The 26,079-nt window shown below is 35.6% G+C and overlaps 3 protein-coding genes across 5 annotated transcripts; all 3 read left to right on the top strand.

Moving 5' to 3' along the window:
- Window positions 1–1,137: 1,137 nt before the first annotated feature.
- LOC140772637 (phosphatidylinositol/phosphatidylcholine transfer protein SFH9-like) lies at window positions 1,138–7,436 on the top strand. Its single transcript, XM_073114799.1, has 11 exons — window positions 1,138–1,375; window positions 1,501–1,529; window positions 3,411–3,494; window positions 3,592–3,645; window positions 4,131–4,208; window positions 4,892–4,945; window positions 5,744–5,803; window positions 5,879–5,974; window positions 6,226–6,327; window positions 6,443–6,523; window positions 6,721–7,436. The coding sequence occupies exons 1-11, from the start codon at window positions 1,321–1,323 to the stop codon at window positions 7,033–7,035; spliced, it is 1,008 nt and encodes a 335-aa protein (XP_072970900.1). The 5' UTR covers window positions 1,138–1,320; the 3' UTR covers window positions 7,036–7,436.
- Window positions 7,437–9,865: 2,429 nt separating this feature from the next.
- Window positions 9,866–16,095, top strand: LOC140772635 (long chain acyl-CoA synthetase 8-like). Of its 2 annotated transcripts, none has more exons than XM_073114797.1 (12): window positions 9,866–10,029; window positions 11,101–11,680; window positions 11,771–11,851; window positions 12,315–12,581; window positions 12,832–12,963; window positions 13,049–13,222; window positions 13,348–13,577; window positions 13,742–13,859; window positions 14,822–14,953; window positions 15,028–15,162; window positions 15,258–15,464; window positions 15,731–16,095. In XM_073114797.1, the coding sequence occupies exons 2-12, from the start codon at window positions 11,138–11,140 to the stop codon at window positions 15,893–15,895; spliced, it is 2,184 nt and encodes a 727-aa protein (XP_072970898.1). In that variant the 5' UTR covers window positions 9,866–10,029; window positions 11,101–11,137; the 3' UTR covers window positions 15,896–16,095. The 2 variants fall into 2 exon arrangements, with proteins under 2 accessions (XP_072970898.1, XP_072970899.1); XM_073114798.1 differs by having other exon boundaries at window positions 9,899–10,102.
- A 1,656-nt stretch (window positions 16,096–17,751) lies between these two features.
- On the top strand, window positions 17,752–24,464 carry LOC140772748 (indole-3-glycerol phosphate synthase, chloroplastic-like). 2 transcript variants are annotated; one of them, XM_073114963.1, is made up of 10 exons: window positions 17,752–18,002; window positions 18,951–19,184; window positions 19,274–19,450; window positions 20,094–20,168; window positions 20,282–20,326; window positions 20,454–20,618; window positions 21,486–21,564; window positions 22,590–22,672; window positions 23,292–23,360; window positions 24,172–24,464. In XM_073114963.1, the coding sequence occupies exons 1-10, from the start codon at window positions 17,832–17,834 to the stop codon at window positions 24,253–24,255; spliced, it is 1,182 nt and encodes a 393-aa protein (XP_072971064.1). In that variant the 5' UTR covers window positions 17,752–17,831; the 3' UTR covers window positions 24,256–24,464. The 2 variants fall into 2 exon arrangements, with proteins under 2 accessions (XP_072971064.1, XP_072971065.1); XM_073114964.1 differs by lacking the exon at window positions 17,752–18,002 and adding an exon at window positions 18,240–18,386.
- Window positions 24,465–26,079: the final 1,615 nt, after the last annotated feature.

Below are 26,079 nucleotides of genomic sequence, written 5' to 3'. Positions count from 1 at the left end.
AATGTTAGCATTATATATATTCTCCATTTATATCTAACATACTCAATCCTCATAATTAAAAAAAAAAAATACATATGGGAATTTATTTCACCATTGTAGGAATTTCTTGAGTTGGAAATCCAATCCATATATCACAAACTTATGACCTTCCAATTAAACAAGACTGGAAAGAAAAGAGATCATGGGCAATTTGGTGATGCATCCCTCTCACATCAATTAAGTAAAAGATCTTGTTGATGTGTAATTTTCATCAAATAATGACCAAGTTGCTTGTTTATTAGAACAGTTCTACACCTAATTTGATGTTACCCCACCCAATTTAGCTTAGTTATAACATCACACTCATGAATTTGGCCCTCTATGAGATAAGATAAGAACCAATATTTTCCATACTCTATTTACTTTATTATTCTTTCTATGTTTAAAGAACATGTCACCATTAATAGCTTATTCAAGCATGAAAATGATGGCAAAATAATAATAAATAAATATATTTTAGATTACACATATAAATTCTCTTTTGCTATTCGTCTCTATTTTAGATAACAACTCTTGTGGATTTTTTCGACCATTGAATTTTCTCTGATATGAACTATCCGATCTGTCAGATAACAGGCTACGAGGCATCAAACGAATGGCTATAATCTATCTCGGAGGTGCAAGAGAGAAGTTTTTTTTTTTTTTTTTTCCTCTTAGAAAAACCAAGATAGAGAAAAGAAGATAGATAAGCAAAATAAGGCCTTTTGTTTTCTAGCCAAGCTTTTGGTAATGGAATAATCCCATAACAAGGGATATTCCCACAAGCGAGAGATTTGTGAGAATGATCCAACCTTAAGGACCTATTCATAAATCCACACTTAGTTGTGGACCAAAATAAAAAGAAGCAATTTATTAAATATATTTTCAAATCACACCTTGTTGTTTCCAGCCTCCATACTTGACCCCACCCACGAGTCAAACAGTGGAAAGACAATCCTCGCCCTCCCACAAATAGATGGCCGCATCCTGTGTCCTTCTCCGAACACCGGACTACAAAAGTATCCACCAATATTACGCCACGTTTGCTTTTAGCACTAAAAAGGAAACATTTATTTGTGATTTAGCACTAAACTTATCACTATTGTCTCATGAGTCCTTCTCGTGTTATTAGTATGCTTGGAAAAAATACAGAGAAGGAAAGCTCGAGACAGAGAAGGAGAAGCAGCCTCCTTTCTTGACCCCTGGCTCGTTAAATCCATTGGAAACCCGTAACAGGGACGAAATTTGGGTGCTAACCCTAGATTTGGATCCAGCTGCTTCTCCGGATTGGGCCCAGGTAGAATGGGGATGGCCTCCCAGGACGCGATCAAGCAGCTTTCTGCACTCATGGACCAAGGTGCGTGATTTCTGCCCACGACCGGTTTTGAGCTTTTGTTTGGATTCTAGCACTTGGGTTTTTCTTGGGGTTCGATTTCGTTGGATGTTGTGATGATGAGTCTTTTGCTTGTTGGATTATTGCAGTGGAGGAGCCGCTGAGGAGAACATTTCAGGTGTGGTCTTTTGTTACGTTGTAGATCTGGGAAATTGTAGCTTTGATTTCGTTGCTTTGATCAATTTGAGCTTTTCCTTTGTTGGTTAAAGTTTGGATTTTGATATGGTTGGTGCGTTGAAGTAGGTGTAGGGGCTTTATTTGGATCTCATAGTTCAATTTTGTTCTTTTAAGTGTTATTTCAAGTTTGTTGTTTGTGTTGTGTAGTGTAGAATAGATCTACTGTATCGTGATACTTAGTTGCCAGAGGTGGAAGAAATGTTGCCATTATTCGGGTTTCTTATGGAAATTGAGCAATTACGGCTGTTTTTATGTTTTCTGTCAACGTCATAGTTGAGTGTGATAGATATCATTGGTGTATCACGCTGTTCTTGAGTATTCGTCGCAGATTTGTGAAGATATTCTAACTTTTCTTATTATTGAGGATAAGTAAGTGTTTTATCGGCTAGATCTCCACTATAGAATGTTATTATATTTTTTTAATAATTGGGTTAGATTTTATGGGCTTCATTGTTTGGGTTAAACTTTAGTTTTTAATTCGTCAAAATTAGTTTCTGACATACTTATAATATTGCCTGTCGGATTGGTGTAGGATATGCTGGTCTTTGGAGTCTCTTACTTCTGCAGTCCAAATAGTTTTCCTTTCCTTTTTTTTTTCTTGCATGACTTTCTTTTCAGTCAGTATTACAATGGAGTTGGTGTTCCTATCTTCATCTTCAAAAAAATACGTAGTACTCAATATTCATCATTCTCTCATGCCCTCTCTTAAATTTTCTTCCTTTGTATCAACCGATAGATGAGGGGCAAAGATGAGCTAATAATGGTTTCATTTCAGTCTTCTGTCCAGTTATAGTTGCATATAATTGCACAATGTTGTCGATATTGTTGGCTTGGATATTTTCACTAACCAGAGCATGCAATTGACGGTGTCAATCATGCAGGAAATTGAATATTAATTTTGTTTGTTTCTCTATCTATCAAGATGAGTTCACCAGAGAATTGACTCCATAATATCTAGTTCTATTATATTTGTTCGCTTAAAATTTCTTATAAAGCACCAATCCTGGACAGGCTCTTTTTGCAAACTTTATTTAAAGCTTGGTGTGGCTCGGTAAAATCTCAATCAAGCTCATCATGTAGTTAAATGATAATCAAAAGCAATATCAGCTTTTAAATCAAGCTCAACTGACCTGTGGTTTACTCAGAGGAGAACCAAAATTAATCATGTTTGCAGCCCAAAAGGCACGTACTATTATAATACCTTACCTTCTATTTCCTGAAGCCATCACAAGTTGTTAAATGACTGAATAAGCCTACCTTGTAAAGCTAATTACTGTATAATCATGAGTCGTGATACTATACTATCACTTGATGCATTGGTATCAGGTTGGCTGACCTTCAGATGTTCCATTTATATTGTGAAGCATTAATTCATTACTCTTAGAGGCCTAACCATTTGAAATACCTTTTGGGGGTAACACAGGGGTCTTTGGCATTTGAACTGATACTCATTTTTATGCTCTTTAGAAGACTCAAAAAGGGAAAAAAAAGTCTATCAAATGAAATAAAGGAAAAAGAATCTGTTAGTTATTTTTCTGATTTTTGGCATCTGCTTGTGATGTTGGATTCTTCTCTGTTTGTTTCTTTTTATATGATAACAGTACTTGACAGCTTAGTCATTTTTCTCTGTTGTCAGGCTTCTTATTTACTCTTGCATGCTGTTTTGGTCGCCCTTCTTGCATTTTCTTGGTTAATTATAGGTTCTATGTCATACTTGCACTTGTCTGGCTGAAATTCTAGATAATTGGATTGCAAGAAGGACCTCTTTCTTGATGGCTTAACATGGAAATATTGCTCCTTACTATCTTACATTCATTTACAGAATGTGCACCAAGGATATCCAACAGTAACTTTGATGCGCTTTCTTAAGGCCAGAGAGTGGAATGTTCCTAAAGCTCATAAAATGGTAAGGTGTCCGCTTTCTACTTCTTTGTGGATTCTCATTCTAAAGCACAAAATATCTATTACCTTTCTTATCGATAATGTTCACTTCTTTGGTGCAGCTAGTGGATTGTCTAAATTGGAGGATACAGAATCAGATTGACAATATTTTGGCTGTGAGATTCTTTTCCTCCCACAATGTCAACTCATTTGGTTTGACCATGAGATTCCATTGTATTAAATTGTTAATCCATACTTTCTCATGCTAAAGTCAGTAGCCATAAAAGATAGAATTGATTCTCATTTCCAAATGTTAAAGAAAGTATTTTCATCTTTCTAGTAGTGCAATTTTAAGTATTTCTATTTTTTTATTTGATCTTGCTGGTCAAAATTTACAGGGTAAACCAATGGTTATCACTGTCAATAAATAAATTTTCTTCACATTATTAAAGAAATCACATTGCAATTAGGCTGAAAAAGTAATCAACTAAAATGGGCTATATAGAGAATGTCAATTAGCAAGAAACTATGCTATATATATTCACAGCATCCAAAAATTACCTATCTGTTATCAGTTTACTTCTCATATAATTATCCCTTGAAATTCATGTCACTCAATTCAAATATTCTGTTTTTAATGGAATCTGCTTCCTCAATGCAGAAGCCTATAATTCCAATTGATATATATAGAGCAGTACGTGACACGCAACTTATTGGAATGACAGGATACTCAAAGGAGGTATGGTTATCTTCAGCTTTGATTAAAATATATTTTGTTCTTCCAACTCATTTTGTACGTAAACTTTAACTCATATTTTTTTTTTCTCGTTTCTTTGTCTTGCAATTTTAAACGTTCTTTTTGTATGGTTATTGATGCTACTAGCTGTCTATGCATCAAATTTCTTTGACATGTAATGTGCAAATATATGTGGATTGATATGTCTTACTGCATGATAACTATAGAGAAGTATTGCTGCACAATTACTGAAGCGTACAGAGAGAATCAAAGTGGAATGATATCTGAAAAAAAAATTCATGCCTCAAACTGAATATTGTTCTTTTACTCGATCAACTTGTTTACGTTATAGATAATGCCCTAATGGGAATCATATAACATGGATGTTGTTTGCTGTGCTACAATGTGCCAATAGCATGTCTCATGGCATTGACTTGTTTTGTGCTACTATAGAGATGGTAACAGCTAATTAAAGCTAACTGGTTATATACTGTGCTGACTCTTGTCAGCTTGGAACTCCCACTCTGGGTCTACATAGGATTGTTTGATAGTGAAGTATGCATCCATGCTATATATTTAAGTCGATACGATTAATCTGTCCTTGATCACTAGAAAATATTTAAGAGAGCTAGATAAATAACTTTTTCAGCCTTCTTATGATACTTCTTTCTTGGCTTATCTCACAGGGACTTCCTGTCTTTGCAATTGGTGTTGGACTCAGCACGTTTGACAAAGCATCTGTGAGTGTTTAATAACGTTTGTTTGTTTGGTGTGCCAAATATTGAGTGGAGATATGGGAATTTATGCTTTAGATGTCTAAGCAAATTGTTGAATATGAAATTTATAGTTTTGTATCCACCCCACCCCACCCCCTCCGTCCCACACTTTGCCTCCTTCCATATGACTACTTCCCCTTCCTCCTATCCCTCTTGTTGCGCTCAGTGTGCCAGGTTGTGTCTTGTCTTGTGTTGATGAGCTGCTGGCACCAACCTGGTGCAGCAGCTCATATTCCTTGAAATATGATACATTAAAGTATCTCAGAGAGATATCTCATGGAGGTCATTAAGAACTGTCGAGAGTTGGCTGTATTATTTTTAATCCCTCTAAAGAGGTTTCTTCTTCTTGACTATTTTAATGTGTAAAAAATTAGACAAATCTTTTTTTTTTCCACTTGTAGCTGGTATTCTAATATTTCCTTTTGTTTGAACTCATTAATTGTTGTTTGTAACTAGCCAATTTCTCCAGACATGAAAAACTCATATTGCTTTAAACTTTAAAGGGACTTGAGAATTCCTCAAAATGGGCATCATAATAGTTTAACTCAAGCTATAATCATGGAAATTGACCTAAAAAAATTGGAATTACCATGTCACTTATACGACAAACTCTACGCGGTTGAACTCTCCTATTCTGCTGCTGGCAAGAAATTTGACCTGTTTGATATATAAAAATATATTATCTACAATGTGCTATCTACTTCAAGACTTATCATGATATTTCTGTCCAGTTGAAGTTACTGTGCATTTACTTTCTTTTAGGTCCACTACTATGTACAATCACACATTCAGATTAACGAGTACCGAGATCGTGTAGTTTTGGTAAGCAGTTTTTCTCTAGAGTTAAATGCTTTAGTCAGTTAGACCTTCTTTAATTCTTGATCTTCTCTACTCTAGCCCACTGCGACCGAAAAGTTTGGGCGGCATATTGGTACCTGCTTGAAAGTTTTTGATATGACTGGTCTAAAGCTTTCAGCATTGAGCCAGCTAAAGGTACTTCAGTATTGCAATAAATAATTCTTTTCCTAAAAAATTGCTACATTACTGCAAATTTTCTTTCTTTTCAGTCCCCAGTACTTCTGTTCATATATTGTGTCAATGCATCTATGCAGCAGTCTTTAAAGCTCTTAAATTAAAGCTACCAGTCAATTAGTCGTTATAATTATGCTGCATGTAATATGTGGCACTTGCTCATGTTTTCACAAGGTAAGAATGCCCTTATATTTTGTTGCAATGTTTTGCAGTTATTGACAGCGATAGCTACAGTTGATGACTTGAACTATCCAGAGAAAACACAGACATATTACATAGTAAATGTTCCATACATATTTTCGGCATGTTGGAAGGTTAGCAGACATGCTTTCAAAAAGCTTTACTTATTATTAGACACTTTTCCTTCTCTTCCGTGAAGTCGTGAATTGATATACTCCTTTGTTGTCTTCTATGATACTGGTTTACCAGGTTGTGAAGCCTCTTTTGCAAGAAAGGACTAGAAGGAAAGTGCAAGTCTTGCAAGGCTGTGGCAGAGATGAGTTGCTGAAGGTAAAGGAAATTTTCGTCATATTTCTCAGTTGAAGAAATGAGTGCATTTTTAATCTTGTGTGCAAACTATAATAACCTGAGAGGAAGCCAGCAAAATGGGAGTTAATTTTTTTTCCAAAATAATCGGAAAGCCAGAAAATTACCTTAAATTGAAGCAACATTCAAGTTATAATTCTGTTGTTGGTTGGCATTTGTAGGTTATGGACTATGCATCCCTTCCCCATTTCTGCAAAAGAGAAGGCTCTGGATCATCTCGGTATTCATCTGATGAAACTGATGACTGCTACTCTTTGGACCATCCTTTCCACCAGCAGCTATACAACTACATTAAGCAGCAAGCATCCGACCAGGAATTTGGACTTCTGAAACAAGGATCTTTCCATGTAGACGTTCCTCAGCAGGATCTGGAGGAATCAAAGATCGTCAAGAAGATAGAGTCAGAGCTCCACAAGATCGGGGACCGAAATGGGCTTGCGCACTCAATCAGCGGCCTTAAAATTGACAGTGCATGAACGTGCCCTGAATCAGAATATCTCTAAAACTGCACTGTCTGCATGTTACTTTCTTCATGCATCATCAAAGTGACCACAGTGAAAGCAATCAGCTATCTTTCATTCAAAGTTTTAACCCCAAAGGTTTGGGGATATAGTAGCAAGTGCTTGCATTTACTCGATGCAGGCTCGAAGAGGAGAAACTCTAAGATGGCTAGCAAAATAGCCCAGGAGAAACTGGAAATTTAATGTATCCCGTGACCTCAGTAAATATGGAAATCCTTTGGTAGTTCGTGTACTCTCTCAGCTGTAGTCCAGAATTATCATAGGCATCTAGTTTTCTAAACAGTGAAATACATCTTGTACTTAGGAACTACTCTCACATCTAAAGCAAATAAAGTTATATTTTCATACCCTCTGCAGTTAATTGTTTGAAGTTATATTCCTTGACAGGACTTGTATTTGTGTAGTTCTGAAAGACATATGCATGCAAAGAATAACAAATTACATCTGGAACATATTAAATTGTTCAAAATAGGTAGTAGTTCTTGAAACACTTCAAACACTCCATCCCTACTTTTTTAGGATCCACCCTAAATATAATTTCCCCTTGCCCCTTATTCTGATCGGAGAGGCATTGGATACTGTCGAGATGCAAACGACACCTGATAACAATATGACAATCAATAATTATAAATAAAAACATTATCATCATGCAATCATCATATATTACTATATAAAAAATCCTAATAGAGATGCACAGCTATCATGACGAATGTAGTAATATCCACTGCCATGCTGAGTTAATTACGTTCGATCATCTTAGCTAACTCTACTAAGCCATAATAAGAGAAGATAACCCCACTTAAAATCACTAGTTTCCTTGGTGACAGAAGGCCCCGTTTTAATTACGACTTGCATCGTGATTCGTGTCGGTCCACGAGATTTGCAGCAAAATATCAAGTTACTATCAAATGAACAAAAAAAAAATGGCAATATAATATGGGCTAGAACGATGACCCTAGCCCAATACCAGGCCCAGGCCCAAGCCCAGCCCACAAAGAGGCTTTCGGCTTTCCCCATACACCAAAAAAGGGAGGAATGGCATTGCTGGACTCCAAGCAGAGGTGGAGGCGGCTGGGTTCTGAAATGAACAACTGTAGAAGAATGCGGCGCCGGTCAAACCGGTACAACAACGAGCACCATGGTTGGGTCTACTCCGGTATCGACGGCTGTCGGAACGAGGTCCAAGATTGAAGCACGTCGCCCGACAAACCCGTCGACCTCGAACATTTGCTAGTTGGATTAACTCCCAGGTCGGCCAATTTTGCGAGGAAAGGGGTCCATGACGAGGTAACGTCGAGGGCATACGCAGTAGTTGGGTTGTCAAAGAGAGAGAGCTTCAATTCAATAACTGACCACACCCTTAAAAACTACCCCTATAAATCCAATATTGACCTCTCTATTTATATCCCGGCCTCTGCCTACCTTAACTCCGGAGTAGTTACTTCAGTTTCTACTGTTACGGCTAGAATTCATCGCCATAACAAACCGAAGCCGACCATAAAAGTCCATCCTTTCCCCCTCCACAATCGTACACCATATCTGTGAATTTTCTCCGACCATGGAGCCTCTCGCCATCATCACGTTCACCGGCGGCGTACTTGGCCAGCTCGGTTTCCTGATGTACCGCTTCGGTTCAATCTCTAACTTCATACGCCGCCTCATCGACTGCCTTCAGCACCCACGTCCGCCTCCGGCAATGCCGGTCGCCGCTCCGTGGAGGCAGTCTGCATCAAACCTTCGGTAATGATCACTGCATCGTCCAAGGATCTGAGAACATCTCCTGCTCTTGGGAGAAGTTTTTGGGCAGTCCCAGATTTCCTTTTTGATCTCGTACTGTTTGTTTACCGATCGTTCCGATCATAAAAACTTCAAGTTCTGCTGAAGCCATTTGATATGTAAAAGAAAAGACTTTCTGCAGTAAAGCTAAATTAAAATCGCAGGGGGTTATATGCAAAAGAGAAACAAGCCCAACTACAAAAGCCATAAGCCCATCAAGGCCCATTGATCATTCAATGAACGCTCGTGCCGTTTCCACGTGTCCAGTTAACAAGTATTTTAATTATTCGTCCTGGAAAGCCGTGCCGCATCTTGAACTCGTCGTACTGGGGAGAGCAAGAAATAGTGGCCGCTCCTCTCCCACGTGTCCCTCGTTTTGCTCATTAGTGGGTCCCACTTCTCTCATTTCCAGTTGACCCACCCAGGAGCCTAGAAAACAGTTTTTAATAAAAATAGAAGAAAAAAACCCCGGAAATATTTTGTAACCAAAATGACCTTAATAAGTTGTATTTAATTTGATCCATATATATTGGTTTATTTTAGAAATCAACCCTAAATGTATTATGAGTTGAAGTCGAGATTTATCTACCTGTATAAGTTTTAACGTAGAAAATGTAAATTACCTAGAATTATATTTACTATTTTTTGAGATTTGACTATAGAACTTGCCACGTGCGTCTAGAATATTATAGGATCAAACTTTAAAAAGTGGATTAGCTGATAAGATAAGATGTAATAAAATATGTAAAATAAAGAGATTTTAAAAATTATATATTTTATTTTACTTGTTTTATGATTTACATCTTATTTTTAGTATTAGTAATCGGACACTTTATTTTTTTCTATAATTTTTATTTAAAATTATAAAATCTCCAAAGATATGAATTATAAAATATATAAAGTGAGCCAAATCTACGAGGGGAAAACAAAGGAGTTTTGGTTGGATTGTTCATTTTACTCCATCATCTCTGTGAATCTGTGGGCTATTATTTGTAATTTTCTGACGCGACGAGGGTTAAATATGATTACTCGCTGCGCTTTATGCTCGGAGTACTCTTTATTCCTCCCGTTTCTTCTACCACCTTCGAAGGCACGCAAGGAGGAAGGAAGGAAGGAAGGAAGGAAGGAAGGAAGGAGAAGAGGAAGAAGAAAGAGGAGGAAATTTCTATTTTGGTACTTCTCATGCTTTCTACCTCTTACTTCCGATCATCTGTTTGGATCCAACTGTTGCAGGGAAAAAGAAAAGGTTTTTAGTAATCTGAATACGATGGACCGACATGGTTTCTTGTTACTTCTTTTATTTTATTTATTCTTAGTTTACGAATAGAGGATAAGTGCTGGAGAAGATGTTCTTTATTGTAATTCCGAGTTACCGTCCTATAAAACATTCTGTACGACAAGATGTTCGGGTTTGTTTGTGGAAATTTGTTTCTGTTGATATATTCTTGGTTTATGTGATGAATGGAATGGATCAATAACACCAGTTGATTTGAGAGTTAAATTGCGGACAAAAAGTGGGAGAAAATATAAATTCCCAGTTGGTAGCATTCAATAGAAACAAATTTGAAAGTAATTGTTGGATTTGTTCCGTAATTTTAAATCAGACAGGGAACTAAAAAGTTCATACCAAGTTGCGTGAGGCAGTGTCATGATATGCCTATCAAGTTAGCAACTCGGTAGTTACATTGCAAGTTGTTTTATGTAGTAATTAAAGGTAGTCTTTTTTCCTCTTCACAGGCTAAGTAAATTTAGGAATCTATGCATGTTTTCATCAATGGCAACAATGATAAGCTAATGTTTCATATTTCAATTACTATTACTGTGCGTAAAGTTCATTTGTGTCCCAATCACTAATTTTCTTGTAGATTCAATGAAAGGAAAGCTATTAACTGTAGATTTTAGACAGTGCTGGAATCCCAGTTCTCAATCTTGATGCAGTCCTTTATAAATATAAACTATGTATATGAATAGCACTTGAAAAGCAAAGGAACATTACATTCTTGCATTATCCGGTGGACTTAGGTTAGTTTGACCTCTCTTCTCTATTGGGTGCTCTCTTATTTCCTATAAGTAAGGTGACTACCTGTGCCATATCTATTCTATGATCTTGTCTGTTATTCAAAGAGGTTGTTCCTCCAAGGTTAATTGCATCATGAGTTCATATTTCGTGACCCACCTTTGTTGTTCTTCTAGAACATTTCATTTTACTATTTGTACTAACTGATCCAATTTACTTTCATATAGTTGGAAAAGATGCTGATTACAAATATATAGCCAAAGCATGGGAGACACTGGTGGAGATCATTTAAACATGCCCCTTTTAGGAAGACTTTCTAGGATTTACTTGGCAGTCATGAAAGAATATAGTTTACATGGCATTGTTGCTGCTCTTGCGGTTGCTATAATTCTGCCTTTAGTATTTTCCTCAATGAAGGTAAGCAAAAAGTTCAGAAAAAGAGCAGTACCAGCTGATGTAGGTGGTGAACCAGGTGTTACAATGCAAAACAGTAAATTCTCATCTTTAGTTCAAGTTCCATGGGAGGGGGCAACAACAATGGTAGCTCTTTTTGAGCAATCTTGCAGAAAGTATGCTCATGCACAGTTTCTTGGAACGAGGAAGGTAATCACGAGAGAGGTAATAGAATCTGGCGATGGGAAGAAATTTGAGAAGCTACACCTTGGTGAATATGAATGGCAAACTTATGGAATGGCCTTTGAACGAGCTTGTAACTTTGCTTCTGGTCTTATCAAAATGGGCCACAAAACAGATACTCCCGTTGCTATTTTCTCTGATACAAGAGCAGAGTGGCTCATAGCCTCTCAGGTGGTTATATTTTCTTCATATCATATAATGCATTTTAGAAGAATAACAAACATAAAGTACAAAATGATAACTCTTTTCATTTTATATCAGGGATGCTTCCGTCAAAATATAACAGTTGTAACTATCTATGCATCTCTTGGTGAGGATGCATTGGTTCACTCACTTAATGAGGTAAGTATATATTGCTCATATAGTTCTTGCCTGGTATGTTTTAATTATTATATTCTTGAAAAACTTGATTTACTTTTTTTCCTTAGGAACATTCTCCTTTTGCCCTTCTTTTGCTTCAATGTTCCCATTGACATTTTAATTGAGTGATTGAAAGCAATGACAATGATGAGTATTTCTACATATGCATTATCAAGAGCAATGATAATAAAGAATAGATACATCATCAATAAATATGGTGGATTCATAGTCATTCGTATGGAGTAGGTTACTTGCCATCACTTGGTGGTTTTACAAGTTTTTGTATGGTGTCTGGACTTCTGATGTGAATGTATCTGCACTCAAATGAATATAATATGGTGAAATATCTTCATGCTCTTGCTCCGACTTCCTTTATATGATTGAAATTAGTAAATTATGCTGCAATTTCCTCTAACATATATTTCTTTTGGTGATGCATTTTCAGACACAAGCGTCAACAATCATTTGTGATTCAAAGCAACTAAAAAGGCTACCTGCAATAAGATCAAGATTACAGAGTATTAACCATGTTATCTATTTTGAAGATGAAGCAATTGATGATGATGTAAAGAATCAAATGGAGCATTGGACAGTTCTGTCCTTCAATGAACTTGAGAGGCTTGGCAAAGAAAACCCTGTTCCTCCAAGACTACCTTCAAGTACTGATGTTGCTGTCATCATGTACACAAGTGGAAGTACTGGCCTCCCAAAAGTGAGCTATTCTCTGAAGATATTATCATTTTATACATTGCAAAAATAATATGGTGATATGAAGCTGCATGCATAAGATATTTATTATGCTGGGAAGGTATATGATCAGACAAATAGAGTGATAGACATGTCATTTTTAATTAAAATTTCTGGGCTTATATAGAAGCTTACTCAAGATAATTTTCTTATAGTAAAAAACATAGAATCAGTATCATTTTGATCTAATTCAATAATTTGGTTTTTTTATGTAGGGAGTCATGATTACACATGGAAATATTGTGGCCACAGCAGCAGCTGTTATGACTATCATTCCCAAGATAGGAACTGGTGACATATACCTGGCATACCTACCCTTAGCTCATGTTTTTGAACTAGCAGCTGAGGTGATTATATGCTTAATTTTTCATTCCAATTACATAAATATATGTTGGAAATTAGTCATAACAAGGACTTATTTTCTGGGCCTAGGTTGTTATGTTATCTACAGGTTGTGCAATAGGCTATAGTTCGCCTTTGACTATGACTGACACATCAAATAAGATCAAGAAAGGGACCAAAGGAGACACATCTGCATTAAAACCTACTCTCTTGATTGCAGTTCCTGCAATTCTAGATCGTATTAGAGATGCAGTGCTGAAGAAGGTTTAAGTTTCTTTACCAAACACTAATTACCATGTGATTTGAATTCTTCCTATTTTTTGTGCATCCAGAAAACATTTCAAGAAAAGGGATCATCTCTGAAAATTTGCAAATTTCCTTAATTTCAGATTGAGGAGAAGGGTGGCCTATCTAAAAAGCTTTTCCATCTTGGATATAAACGAAGACTAAGAGCAATTGATGGAAGTTGGTTTGGGGCTTGGGGACTAGAAAGATTTTTATGGGATATCTCTGCTTTCAAACCAATTCGTTCTTTGGTTGGAGGACGTATACGTTTTGTACTTTGTGGTGGAGCTCCTCTATCTAGTGACACTCAAAGATTCATCAATATATGCTTAGGGAAAGTTTTGCTTATTATTATTTCTAAATTTTTTGTATGCTCTCTGAATTAATAAGCTTAACATAGCTCATCTATCTAGTGCTTTTGGTGTATTATTGCATCTAAAAGATGCAGGACTCTCTTGACATTCTTCTTCTAATACTTGAATATATTTCTTGTTACAGTGTTCCAGTCGGTCAAGGATATGGATTAACTGAGACATTCGCAGGGGCAGCCTTTTCTGAGTGGGATGACCCAAGTGTGGGTCGTGTTGGTCCACCTCTGCCTTGCTGCTACATTAAGGTGCCTTTCTTTCTTTCTTTCTTCACATCAATAATTTTGGATTATATGTAAGTGTTCGAAGATCATACTTTTCTGCACACAAAGAAGATTAAAAGTTTCAGTTAACTGACTTTGATCATCTTGTACTGTTAGGATCTAGTTATGTTTTGATGTCACTTGCAATTAATCAACTCTTATAACTTGTCAAAAAGGCATCCTAAAGATTGTACTGTTTGGGACATACTTTTTTTAGGACCATCAATATAATGAAAGTTCGAACTGGTCTTCATTCATGTGGGCTATATTTCTTCATAATTTTTCTGTCTTCCATGTCCATCAATGGCTTATTGTGGTTACTCTAAGATAGTGCTCTGTAAATATCAATTCCCTGAAATAGATATATGTATATAATAGATGGGCCATGGGTGGTTGTCCAATAATAGGCTTTAAGTATTTCCAAATGCCACTTAAGCAAATAAGACTTATACCACAAAACCCATGCAATATAAGATGCATAACCAAATAAAAGCTTCTACCAAATAAGGCTCCTAGCAATATAGAAGACCAGGAACATGGATTAACTCTATCAATGTTGCTCTTGTTAACCTAGAAATCTTGTGTGAATCCTGATCAACTGTAGTTGGTTTTTGGATGGACCTATTCTGCTTACATGAGGATGGACGTACTTCTGCTTGTGATGATGACATGACTAGTAGTGAGGAGGAGACTGTTAAAAGAAGTAGGCTATTATCTTGTAGAACAAATTGTTTATTATTCATCATAAGATGATCTGTCCATGGTCCTGTTTGTCTGTTCTCTCATCTCATTTGAAACCATGAAGGGAATCACTTTTGCCTTGCAGTTACATCTTTACATGATTCAATTAAAGTTTTTAGTTTATGAACTTGTTCATGTGAGTGTTTCCTTTATTTATCTATAATTCTCTTTACATGTCTAATATTCTTCTTGTATTTTTTATATAGCTTATTTCTTGGGAGGAAGGTGGTTATACAATCTTTGATTCTCCAATGCCTCGAGGAGAGGTGGTTGTTGGTGGATATAGTGTAACAAAAGGTTATTTCAAAAATGAGGCAAAAACAAATGAGGTTTACAAAGTAAGGTTCATTACTATGATGTTTCTCCTTAATTATATAGCACAATGGCACTGAAATTTGTCCACGTCCTTCAGCTGGATGATAGGGGAATGCGATGGTTTTATACGGGTGATATTGGCCAATTTCATCCTGATGGCTGCGTTGAAATCATTGACAGAAAGAAGGATATTGTGAAACTTCAACATGGAGAGTATATATCTCTTGGAAAGGTACCTGAAGCTTTTCTTTTTTTCCTTTTCTAAATATGTTTTATGCTGTATATTTAGATGAAAAAAATTTACATTCCCTTTCCTCTTTCTCTCAGGTTGAGGCAGCTCTGGCCGCAAGCAATTATGTGGATAACATTATGGTCTATGCTGATCCCTTTAATAATTACTGTGTTGCCTTGGTTGTACCTTCACATCAGGTCCTAGAAAAGTGGGCTCAGAATGCCAGAATAGAATACAAAAATTTTGAAGAGCTGTGCCAGAATGATCAAGTCATCCATGAAGTCCAGCAATCTCTTTCAAAGGTTAGAGTGCAACTAGAATAATTATCTTTTCCTTCTTTTCTTTTTTCCTTGTTGTTTGTGATCATGTTACGGCTTTTAATAGATGGCTCCATGAGGATTACGTGTAATTAATTGTAAGCTATTAAAATGTTGATAGCGAAACCAGAGCATGCACTACTAGGCATGACATGTGCAAATTTTACTGTGACATTACAGTGTTTTAAATATGTAATTCGTGGATAGCCATCCTGCATCTAACATTTACATAATTTGTGTTCATTGTGCAGGCAGCAAAAGCTGCTAAGCTCGAGAAGTCTGAAGTTCCAGCTAAGATAACATTGCTGCCTGGCCCGTGGACACCTGAATCTGGACTCGTCACCGCGGCTCTCAAGTTGAAGAGGGAACAGTTGAAGACCAGATTCAAAGATGAGCTCCACAAGTTATATCACTAAACCTCAAGTTGTTGCTACAGTATCATGGTGGCTCACCGTAGTACCATGTTAAGTAATGATTTTCTTTTCTCTTTCTTTTTTTTTTCTTTTTCTTTTCTCAATTTGGAACTTTGCTACTTATCTGTGGTTAAAATAAATAAAAGGCCCCCATGTATCTCAAACCAAATTATATATTGATACCTGCAGCTGATAACTGCTTAGATGTCTTTCTTCTTTTTCTACCAACTCTCTGCTTGAATAAGTGCCTCACAGTGCCCGCATTAACTGAAGCAGAATTCATTCTGTAACTTTTTGTCCAGTTCATGTGGTGAATTTTCAATCGAATTATTTTGTTCCTTAATGGATGCAGCAGGACTAGTTAATCTGCAAAGTTATTTTTGCTGCAGAGTTAATGCATGTTGTACTGAGAGGGGGGGAGATGTATGCAGTCTCATTTTTATTTCTTGAGATACTATTTCAGTTTTCACCAAGTGGCAGAAATTATCTTGGATTGTTGGATTCTTGCAACTTGGCAGCCTACATTTGTTGACCAATTGGAAACTTGCTATGTGGAAATCTTGGGTATCAGATCAGATAGCGAGTGAGAACTCAACCTATTGATATAACTCTTTAAAGCATCATTATTATCATCCTTCACGTATATATAGATACTTAGATCTAGATAGACACACCTATTATTCTGACAAAAGTTGATGAGGAAGTGCAACCTGGATCTTTCATCTATGTCAAAATGAACACCACTATGGATAGAGGTATCATGCGTTTCTGAACCATAACATGTCAGACGATAAGAAAACAATTTATGGGAGGCGGTGGGCTTTTGCAGGATGTATAAAAAGAATCCTTCCTAGAATAAATAGGACTCCTATGTAAACATTCTAAATAGAATTCTTCCTAAAATAAATAATTTTAAATTGTAAAAATTATAATACACTTTAAAACTACTTTTTTCTTCAATTTCTTTATTACTGATATAGAGATGTATTTATAAAGTATATAAGGCCCTTTTTTATTTTTCTTATTTTATTTTATAAAAGTGTATAAATATATATGGTAAATTATATATATTTAGAAAATAAGAGGCTCCTTTCTAAGTGGGGCCTTAGGTGCCGGCTCAAAATTAATAAGCAAATTAACTAAATATGTTGATAATGTTTAGCACGACGGTTGAAGGTGATCTATCGTGAAAATTTTACGTGGAAATTATGAAACACATGATTTAATCCCGATGTGATTGATTCTTAAGAAGGTTTGACTTTTTCGTTAACATTAAGATGGTTAACTATTTGTCTAGCTTATGACTAACCTACGTTGTAAAATTGGAACTATACTATAACTCTCAAATTATTTGCTGAAGCACTAAATTTCTTACCAAATAATAAATCACTCTCAAATAAAACTATTTACAAAGTCATGCCCTTTATCAACGGCTTACTATTAATTCACCGGAAACAACTCCTTTTTAAGATATTATACTACTTAGATCGCTAGCTCTCGATTTAGCGGTCAACGATTTACCAAATATTTTGCCAGATTAAATTGGTAAAAGCTCCTTTTAAGAGTTCATGATCTATATAAAGACCCCAAAAAGAATCCAATTATAAATCTAATTAACCGCTTTCCAAATTTGTGAAGGAGACGTTCCGACGACCTTCCAAATAAAGCAGCCATATTTGGCATAATATCTACTGGGAGTATCCCCACTGTATAACGAGCCAACCCGTTACCTCCACATCGGCAGGCTGGGTCCCACCTAGAATTGAGGTTGGGTCACTCGCGGTGGTGTCACCGCCTACGCCTTGACTCTTCGGTTGTCCAATAAAGTTGATCTGGTCACCCGCAGTGATCCTACGGCGTCTTCCTTTAAATAGCGGTCGTCCTCTTCGACCAGTGTTGCTCTCCAAGCTTTCTATTCTCGTTCTTGGGAGAAGAAGACATGGAAGGGATCCTGGTGGGGCCTTCGACAAAGGTGAGGGTTTTCGCACCAAGATTCGCGCAAGTGCGAGGTGGGTGCGGGGGAAATCTCCACCGGAGTGCGAAGTTTGCGGGGATTGTGATGGGTGGCTCGCGGAAATCGACTCCTCTCCGTTGCGGGCAAGGTGAAGAGGTCTGTGAGACAAAGAAGCAAGATTTTTTCTATTTGAGTCTTCTTTATTTAGGTTTGTTTGTCTTGGATTTGTCTAGGAAGTTATGCAACTTATGCTTTTTAGTGGAAGAATTTGCTAAACTATCGGTGGATTAGTTAGGTGAATAGTTAGTTTGTTACTTCGGGTTGTTTGTGATCGTGAGTAAATTTTCTCCAATAAATGTTGGTTTTTGATTAAGTGGATCATATAAGTTTGTGAAAAAGGAAGGGCATTAAGATGTTTCATTTATGTATCGCTATCTACAAGGACACTACTTCTGGCTATAGATTTAGAAAATTCCAGGAGAAGTAGTTTGCCATTTTTGTGACAACTATTTATCAAATTAGATTAAAGTAATATTCTAGGTAATTTTGTCTTTGCAAATTTTTCTATATGTCAAAGTTAAATGTTACTTGTAAATTTATTAGTTTTTATTGTATATGTACGAAGACTTGGAATACATATATTCTTTTCAAGTATTTGTCGTTTGGAGATTACGTTCAAGAGCTGTCAAGGGATGGTAAAAATTAAGATCTTTGAAAACGTTTTGCAAGATATTCCTATGTGACAGTCTCCGGTTGAAAAAGATTATAAGAAATATACTAGCCTGACTCTATTGGTTGAAACGTTGGAGAAATGGCATAGTTTATCTTTGGATGTTGATGAAAGTTGAAATGAAGGTGTTGAAGTGACAAATTGATGGACAGATTTGGCCTGTTAGTTCTGCTTTCTATATCTTGGCCCTCATTTTTTGCTTTCTTATATGCTAAGTGATGAATAGATTTTGCACGTTTATTTTTATATGCTTACTTATTGATGGACTTATTTCTTATATTATCTGTTTCTTACCATGTTTGCACCATTATCAATTTTGTAATTTGTTCATAGAAGGATTCTGCTCTACATACATATTATATTCCTTCTTGCAGGAGTCCCCTAGTAATCCTTGCACTCTTACGTTCAATTATGACATTATGAACTCTGTTGAAGTTAGAGACTGGGAAAGTGGAAAGTCACTAAACGACATAGCAGCAAAGCAAGGGATTAAAATCAGAAGAAGCTATCGTACTAAGTACTTTTCTGAGGGCTTGGAGAGTGGGCAAGCCACTCCCCGCAATATCCTAGAGAAAATCATATGGGACAAGGAAGTGGAAGTTTCACAGGTACTGCAAATTTCTCCTTAGTAAATTAGCTCAATCATTTTTTTCTTGATGAAGGAAATAATGGTATGTTGTGATTTTTGGATGTGTAGTTCAAAGAGGTGAAATCACTTGACATGTTGAATAAATCTATTGAAGATGCTCCTCCTGTTAGAGATTTTCATGGGGCTCTCAGGGCATCCTATCATCGAAATGGTGTTCCGGCATTGATAGCTGAGGTGAAAAAGGCTTCCCCGAGCAGAGGCATTCTGAGGGAGAACTTTGATCCAGTGAGTTCCACATACCTTCCATTCCTTTAATTAACAACAGCCAAGGAATGATTAATTAATACTGATTTTAATAACATTTTGTGTAAGTTCTTGAAATAATTTTTTTCTTTTTGTTAGAGTATAAAAGAATAAAATCACAATTCTCTTATAGCTTAAGCTTTTAAAGTAGTTAGTGAGTTAATATTGTTTAACTTGATGTGCTTGCTTATAATACTTTGGGCAACAAAAGCATAGTCGTTAGTATAGTCTACTGGCAGATGAAGTTTGACGAGTAATGTACTTAATGGAGTTGATGAAGTGCTAATGCTGAGGTAAACTAGGCATATAGATTAATTCTCTAGAGAACTGAAAGTTCTGAATTTCCTCCAAAACTGTTGTGTTAAATTTGTATTCACCTTTAGCTCTATATTGGGGAACTCCTAATGCCATGTGCTAATCACTGCAAGTAGATTTTCAGGTGAACTTTTCTTAGACGAAGATTAAATGTTAATTGGTGCTTCTTTTATTCTTGCATTGTCTTAGAATAATATGACTGTCGAAACCTTATTGGCTAAGGCACAATGATCTGTTCAACATTCACATGTTTGCCACTTTTTCGTTATTTATAAAAGTAGGCTTTTACTACTGATGATGTTTGTGACAGGTTCAAATAGCTTGTGCTTATGAGAGGAATGGTGCCGCGTGCTTAAGCATCTTGACAGATGAAAAGTACTTTCAGGTGAGATTTATAGAATTATAGCTAATAACTATTAATATGTGCATCTACTCATCCAAAATGTGCACCTCAATAGCATTAGCTTGGTGGCCTCCATTAATTTGTTGACTATATAGGGAAGCTTTGAAAATCTAGAGGCTGTACGTAGAGCGGGGGTACAGGTATGTATCTGCACAATTCATTCAACAAAACTGAATTAATTTTTAATGATGATAATTACTTCCATTTAATCTTCTTACTCTGCAAACTCGTTTAATGGAATTAAAATTGTGTAATGGGAAATTTCAGTGCCCTCTTCTTTGCAAAGAGTTCATCATTGATTCTTGGCAAATTTATTATGCGCGTTCAAAAGGTGCCGATGCTGTTTTATTAATTGCTGGGGTGTTGCCTAATCTGGACATCAAGTACATGACTAAGATATGCAGGGAGCTTGGTTTAGCAGCACTTATTGAGGTCGGACTTTTTTTCTTCAAATTGTGCATCATATTGCCTACATCTTATGTTGATTCTGAGAGTCATTCCTATATATAAAGCATAATAAGAAAAAATTTGGACAACCAAAATGGAGAATTTATATTCTCCAGATGTGGAATTACGTTGGGAAATTTTGGGGCTTTTTAGAAGAAGTTAGGGCCCGTTTGATTTCATGTGTTTCAAGATGCAACATCTGTAGTACTAGCTGAGAAACCAATGTAAACAAAAGTCTTATATCCTCTATATTATCTTCCCATTTGGTCGAGGGAATATGTTTTGACATCCACATAATTGAAATGGATGTCATGATGCAATATTTGAGCTCAACTTATTTCTTGGAAAAATATTTCTGATATTTCTGAGGATGCAGTTTTTCTAAATACCTGAAGCCAAATGGTCCCTTAAAGTTTTTCAAACATTGATAGGATTTAGATTTTTCATCTGCTTGTTATCTACATTGGCACTTTAGAGAATTATACTTTAAGGATGTCAAATATTTTTTTAGCTGTAATTCCTATATCTGCAATCATTTCAGCTAAATATTTTCTGCATTTAGAATATACGTTCAAGCAAATACTAAACTTAAATCTTGGTTTCTTGGTCAGTCTTATCTGCAGATTGATGTTCTATTGAAGACTAAGCTACTTTTGTGAGAATTAGAATGTCAACAGTCGTACATTTTCTTCCGTTTTAGTCCCTACATGACAATTAGTTATTCTTCTACATTCTCTCCATGTACATCAGATCTATTGAACCCTGAGTCTTTCATGGTAGAGCATTAAAAAAACTTTTATGATTTTTTCCCTCTTTAGTTATGTATTATGTAGTCTGATTTAAAAATTTTAGGTGCATGATGAAAGAGAAATGGATCGTGTACTGGGAATAGATGGGATTCAACTTATTGGCATCAATAATCGAGATCTCGGTATGCTGTTCTATCTGCAATTTTGCACGGGCCTTTTCAATCATCTTGTATTATCTCAGATAGTAAAATCTTATTAAATAATTCTCTCCTGCATCGCTGTCTATTGTTCCTATAGTAGAATCCTAAGTATTCCTAATGGTTCTTGAGTAATTGTAAAAATGATTTTCTTAAAGCACTGACCCTTTATTATGAAACCTATTCAAAGTTTACAGTACCCAAATTATCGATTTTATGAAACCTAAATGTATTCTTAATGTCTTTCTTCTGTCTTCTATACATAAGTTCTGATTGAAACGAAGTTACTTGAGGCATGTGGGTTATCTCTTAGTGGCTCTTGACATGGCTGGTATGCCTTGACTTCCATATGAAGTGTCATCGACATGTTGGCATGTAAGTATGCAACACATCATCACAGTATGTTTTGATGTCTACATCTCCTGGTCAGCATAGCAGCCTTGCTGAACAGCACATTGTCCATGATTCACTGTCTGAAATCTTTGTTTAACTACAACGGTAAAAAATTACTAATGTTGTCGATATAACAGTAATTGGGGACTCAGCTCTCAACTCTCAAGTTAGACATTTCTTACTGTTGGGCCAATATCGTTTGGCTGTTCAACAAGATATGTAGTAAGCACTGTAAAACAGCGAAAATAAATCTGAGAATAGAACATGTTATCAGTCACCTGAAATAATGCTGGAGAAGCATTTGAGAACAGAAGTCATGCACAAGATTACAAAGGGGTCAGGTTTTGTGTTAGATGCAATTTCCACTGTGAAAAAGGATGGTTAGCACTTAGGAGATGATAAATCTGCAGTAGTTAGCACCATAATTATTTTCAGATGTCAATGGACCAATTGTTGTATGCAAGACAGCTCTCTTGATAACCTTTTGAGGGATTTTATTTCTGCTTTTCAAATTCTCAATTGTGAACTTTCTGTTGTTTCATATGTCATATTTATCTATATATTTACTTGTTTTGTTTCAACATCTTGCATTTTCTAAAAGTACTTTTAATTTGCAGAGACATTTGAAGTAGATATTTCAAATACGAAGAAGCTTTTGGAGGGAGAGCGTGGTGAGATTATCCGTCAACGAGGAATTACTGTAAGTGGACTTTTGCATCTCCATTCCTGATATAGTATTTTTTTTTAAATATTAATTTCAGTTCGATACATTTTTCAGGGAACTATCCTTGTAGTTCAAGCAGCTTTATGATATGGACTTCTTGAATCATGGTTGTCTCATTGTCTGTCACTAGAATACCTTACATCATATCTAGGGCTTTAAGTAATTAGTCCAAGTAAAGCCTCATCTTAACTTAAAAACTAAGTATTTTCTTTAGATCTTTTATAATATGTAAGATTGATTTCTGGGAATATTTTCTAGGTATTGAAGAATAAATGCCACCTGTTTTGGCATAATTAATTGAAGAGTTGAATTAGTTGCGGTATGACATGTTTCCGGATTGTAATGAAGCTGCAAATTTGAATGTTCATAATAATTTCTTTATAGAGATTTTCATTATATTATAAACTGGTCATAGCAAGAATTACCTACAATTCTGACGCACCTCCTACCTTTTTTGTCCATTAGTTTTCTTGAATTATGGAAGCTGTTGATTCTTTTAAGTCCAACATTTCAGTAATAATCTTATATATTATTTATTTTATTTTTATGCAATGTCCTTTTCCGTTGCCTTGAGTTCAAATACTTGGCATTTCAGGTGGTGGGGGAATCTGGGTTATTTACCCCTGAAGACATTTCATATGTGCAAGATGCTGGAGTTACAGCAGTAAGTCTACAATTTCTCTAAATTACTAGTAGTGGAAGTTTGGAATATAAGTATATAAGTGGCTCTCGTTCTATGATCTATGCAGATTACCTGATAATCTATTATCAAGAAATTGAATAGCTATCAACTGGTTTAAGTTATGTAGTTGTTTAGTGTGTCATGTGCTTCAGGTTTTGCAATTAGTTAGCATCATTCATCAGTGGCATGCCATCTTGAAACAGAGCATGCCGCTGCCCTTGTTCTCGTTGAAGTCAAACAAACTTGTTTCTAGCTGCAATATAATAATTGTTGTAGAGATAATTAGGATTAAAGAGAGATCACGTTAAGATAGGAAGTCAAAATTGATGTACCATGATTGTCCGCCAATGTGCAATTCGTGTTTCTTTTCACTGATTAATTGGTCTGCAGTAGAAGATTATGCAAGTTTTCTTAGGATCAATGGGGAAACTGAGTTCTATCATATTATTCAGTAACTAATCTAGCTCCTGTATTGCATAACAGTAGCACAGAGAAGTTCTCGTCCTAGTTTAAAGTTGTGAATCCAAACGATCAGGCATGATAAATTTCATTTACTCAATTGCAACTAGACCTGTAACTATACAAGCAATTGTTCATTGTTCAGCTTGATTATTATCACGGTTAGGAATCTTTCTCTTGCTTTCTCTTATAGAATGTGAAGTAATAGTCTTTTACTTAATTGCAACCAGATCTTGTTAATAAACTCTTTAATCTTTTCTTTGTATTGGTTAAATTCTCCTGCGATCTAAAATACTTGGATGAGAAGATTAAACTCTTTTACTACTGATTGCAGGTTTTGGTTGGGGAGTCGCTCATCAAGCAGAATGATCCTGACCAAGCAATATCAGAGCTATTTGGTAGAGATATATCTGTATGACTGGAGTACCTGTTCGAAAGTTCATCGGCAACCTTGCATGTAACCTAGAGAAGGATCTAGCTTTTGATCCCATAGGCCATAACATGGAATAAAGGCCTCATATAAGTTAATGAAGTGTTATGTATGATCTGTTGCATTCTATTCTGTTAACATAACAAAGAAATTATTCCTCAAAATGAGAAATGGAAGATCCGTTTAACTTACTCTTATCTACTTTGAACTTAAGCACTTATACGGACTTGACCTTATTACAGTCTCAGCTAAGTTGTATCCATTAATCAGTCATTAATGGGAGTATAAGAAGTTTTATTTATCCCTGTTGGATTTGAGAATGATTTGGCATAGCTCCATAATTTAGCAATTTATGGTGAAAAATATTGGCGCTAATGAACTTCTTCGATTTCAGCATATACATCATTTAAATTTGCCCTCTTATTTATTTTTGTGGTTTTAATATTTTTAAAAAGAATTTCCATATTTTACTAATCCAAATTACCTTCTTTTAAAAAAAAAATTTATCCAAAATACTATATCCAGCTCAGAATACCCTTAACTAAAATACCTCACCAAATCTTAAATACCTTTAACCTACACTAAGGAGAGAGGATGTTGGAGAAGAATAACTCCCTATATTTTTATTTTTATTTTTTCTGATTGAATGTGATTCGGTCCCTCTTAATATATTGTCTAAGGAAGATAACCAAATGGTGTTGCTGTTAACCTAATTCTCAGGATGTTTTACTTACAAATATTTCAGTAAAAACGTAAAGCTTAATCATAAATATTAAAAATGCATGGTGTAACTCACAAATTAGCCAAAACATTTCTCTACATAATACGAAGCTGGCTATTAGTCTGCAACCCAAATCTTAATCCTGGACCAGTATCAGTTCAAAGATCAAGTTTGTACTTGTACCCAGTTCAGGTCATGATTTCTAGATCGAACGGAGTGATCCCTCGACCTCTCTCTCTATCCCTCCTTTAAGCTTTGGGGGTGTGTTGTTATCTTTTATCATCCGGTGAAAGATTTGGCGAGAGCACAGCAACAAAATCTTCAACCTTAAATATGCGGAGCTCGCTGGTCTATGTTCGAAATAGAAGTCTTACTATCCTATCTAGGGGTGAAAACGGATCGAATACGGATCGGATAATATTCAACCTATATCTGGATCCATATTTTTAGTTTGCATACGAATTCGAATACGGATATTGGACGAATAGCAAAATTTAAAACCATATCCTAACTAAACATATACGGATAATTTTTGGATAAATGATCGGATCTTAAATGGATATTGATTGAATTTAAAATAATTATAATATCTTATTTAAAAATAATTAATATAAAATTATTAAGAGTTTTATAACAAATAATTTTTTTGTATGTCAAATATATAAAATTAGAGAAATTAATCTCTATAAATAATATATAACGTATTATTAGTAATAATATTAATATTTACTATTTAACTAAGCAAACTAAAAACTGTAAATCATTTAAAAAAATATGAGGGTAAACGGATATCCGATATCCGTAGCCGAATCCGAAAAATATATCCGACCCGTATCCAAATCCGTATCCAAATTTTTTTTAAAAATTCTATCCGTATCCGAATCCGAATCCGAATCGGATAGAAGCTTTTTATCCGAATCCAATCCGAATCAAGTCGGATAGCGGGTCGGGTTGAAGTTAATCCGATCCGTTTTCACCTCTAATCCTATCCCATTTTATGTTCTATTTCCTTTTCCTCATTTTATAATCCTTATAATTTGTAAGTTTGTAATTTCTTCACCTAATTTTTATAACTCTACCTTTCCCATTAT

This window comes from Typha angustifolia, chromosome 12 (assembly GCF_048772165.1).
Source record: "Typha angustifolia cultivar Huaian chromosome 12, ASM4877216v1, whole genome shotgun sequence".
NCBI lineage: Eukaryota > Viridiplantae > Streptophyta > Magnoliopsida > Poales > Typhaceae > Typha > Typha angustifolia.
The sequence above is the reverse complement of the archived record's forward strand: the minus strand, read 5'-3'. Positions and strand labels throughout refer to the sequence as shown.

Excerpts from the sequence above, each read along its gene's own strand:
- LOC140772637 (XM_073114799.1), top strand. The coding sequence starts at position 1,321 with ATGGGGATGGCCTCCCAGGACGCGATCAAGCAGCTTTCTGCACTCATG. Across the intron at positions 3,495-3,591 it reads TTCCTAAAGCTCATAAAATG|CTAGTGGATTGTCTAAATTG; the intron begins GTAAGGTGTCCG and ends TCTTTGGTGCAG. Across the intron at positions 4,209-4,891 it reads TGACAGGATACTCAAAGGAG|GGACTTCCTGTCTTTGCAAT; the intron begins GTATGGTTATCT and ends CTTATCTCACAG.
- LOC140772635 (XM_073114797.1), top strand. The coding sequence starts at position 11,138 with ATGGGAGACACTGGTGGAGATCATTTAAACATGCCCCTTTTAGGAAGA. Across the intron at positions 13,223-13,347 it reads GAGATGCAGTGCTGAAGAAG|ATTGAGGAGAAGGGTGGCCT; the intron begins GTTTAAGTTTCT and ends CCTTAATTTCAG. Across the intron at positions 15,163-15,257 it reads AGTATATATCTCTTGGAAAG|GTTGAGGCAGCTCTGGCCGC; the intron begins GTACCTGAAGCT and ends TCTTTCTCTCAG.
- LOC140772748 (XM_073114963.1), top strand. The coding sequence starts at position 17,832 with ATGGAAGGGATCCTGGTGGGGCCTTCGACAAAGGTGAGGGTTTTCGCA. Across the intron at positions 19,451-20,093 it reads TGAGGGAGAACTTTGATCCA|GTTCAAATAGCTTGTGCTTA; the intron begins GTGAGTTCCACA and ends TGTTTGTGACAG. Across the intron at positions 20,619-21,485 it reads GTTTAGCAGCACTTATTGAG|GTGCATGATGAAAGAGAAAT; the intron begins GTCGGACTTTTT and ends TAAAAATTTTAG.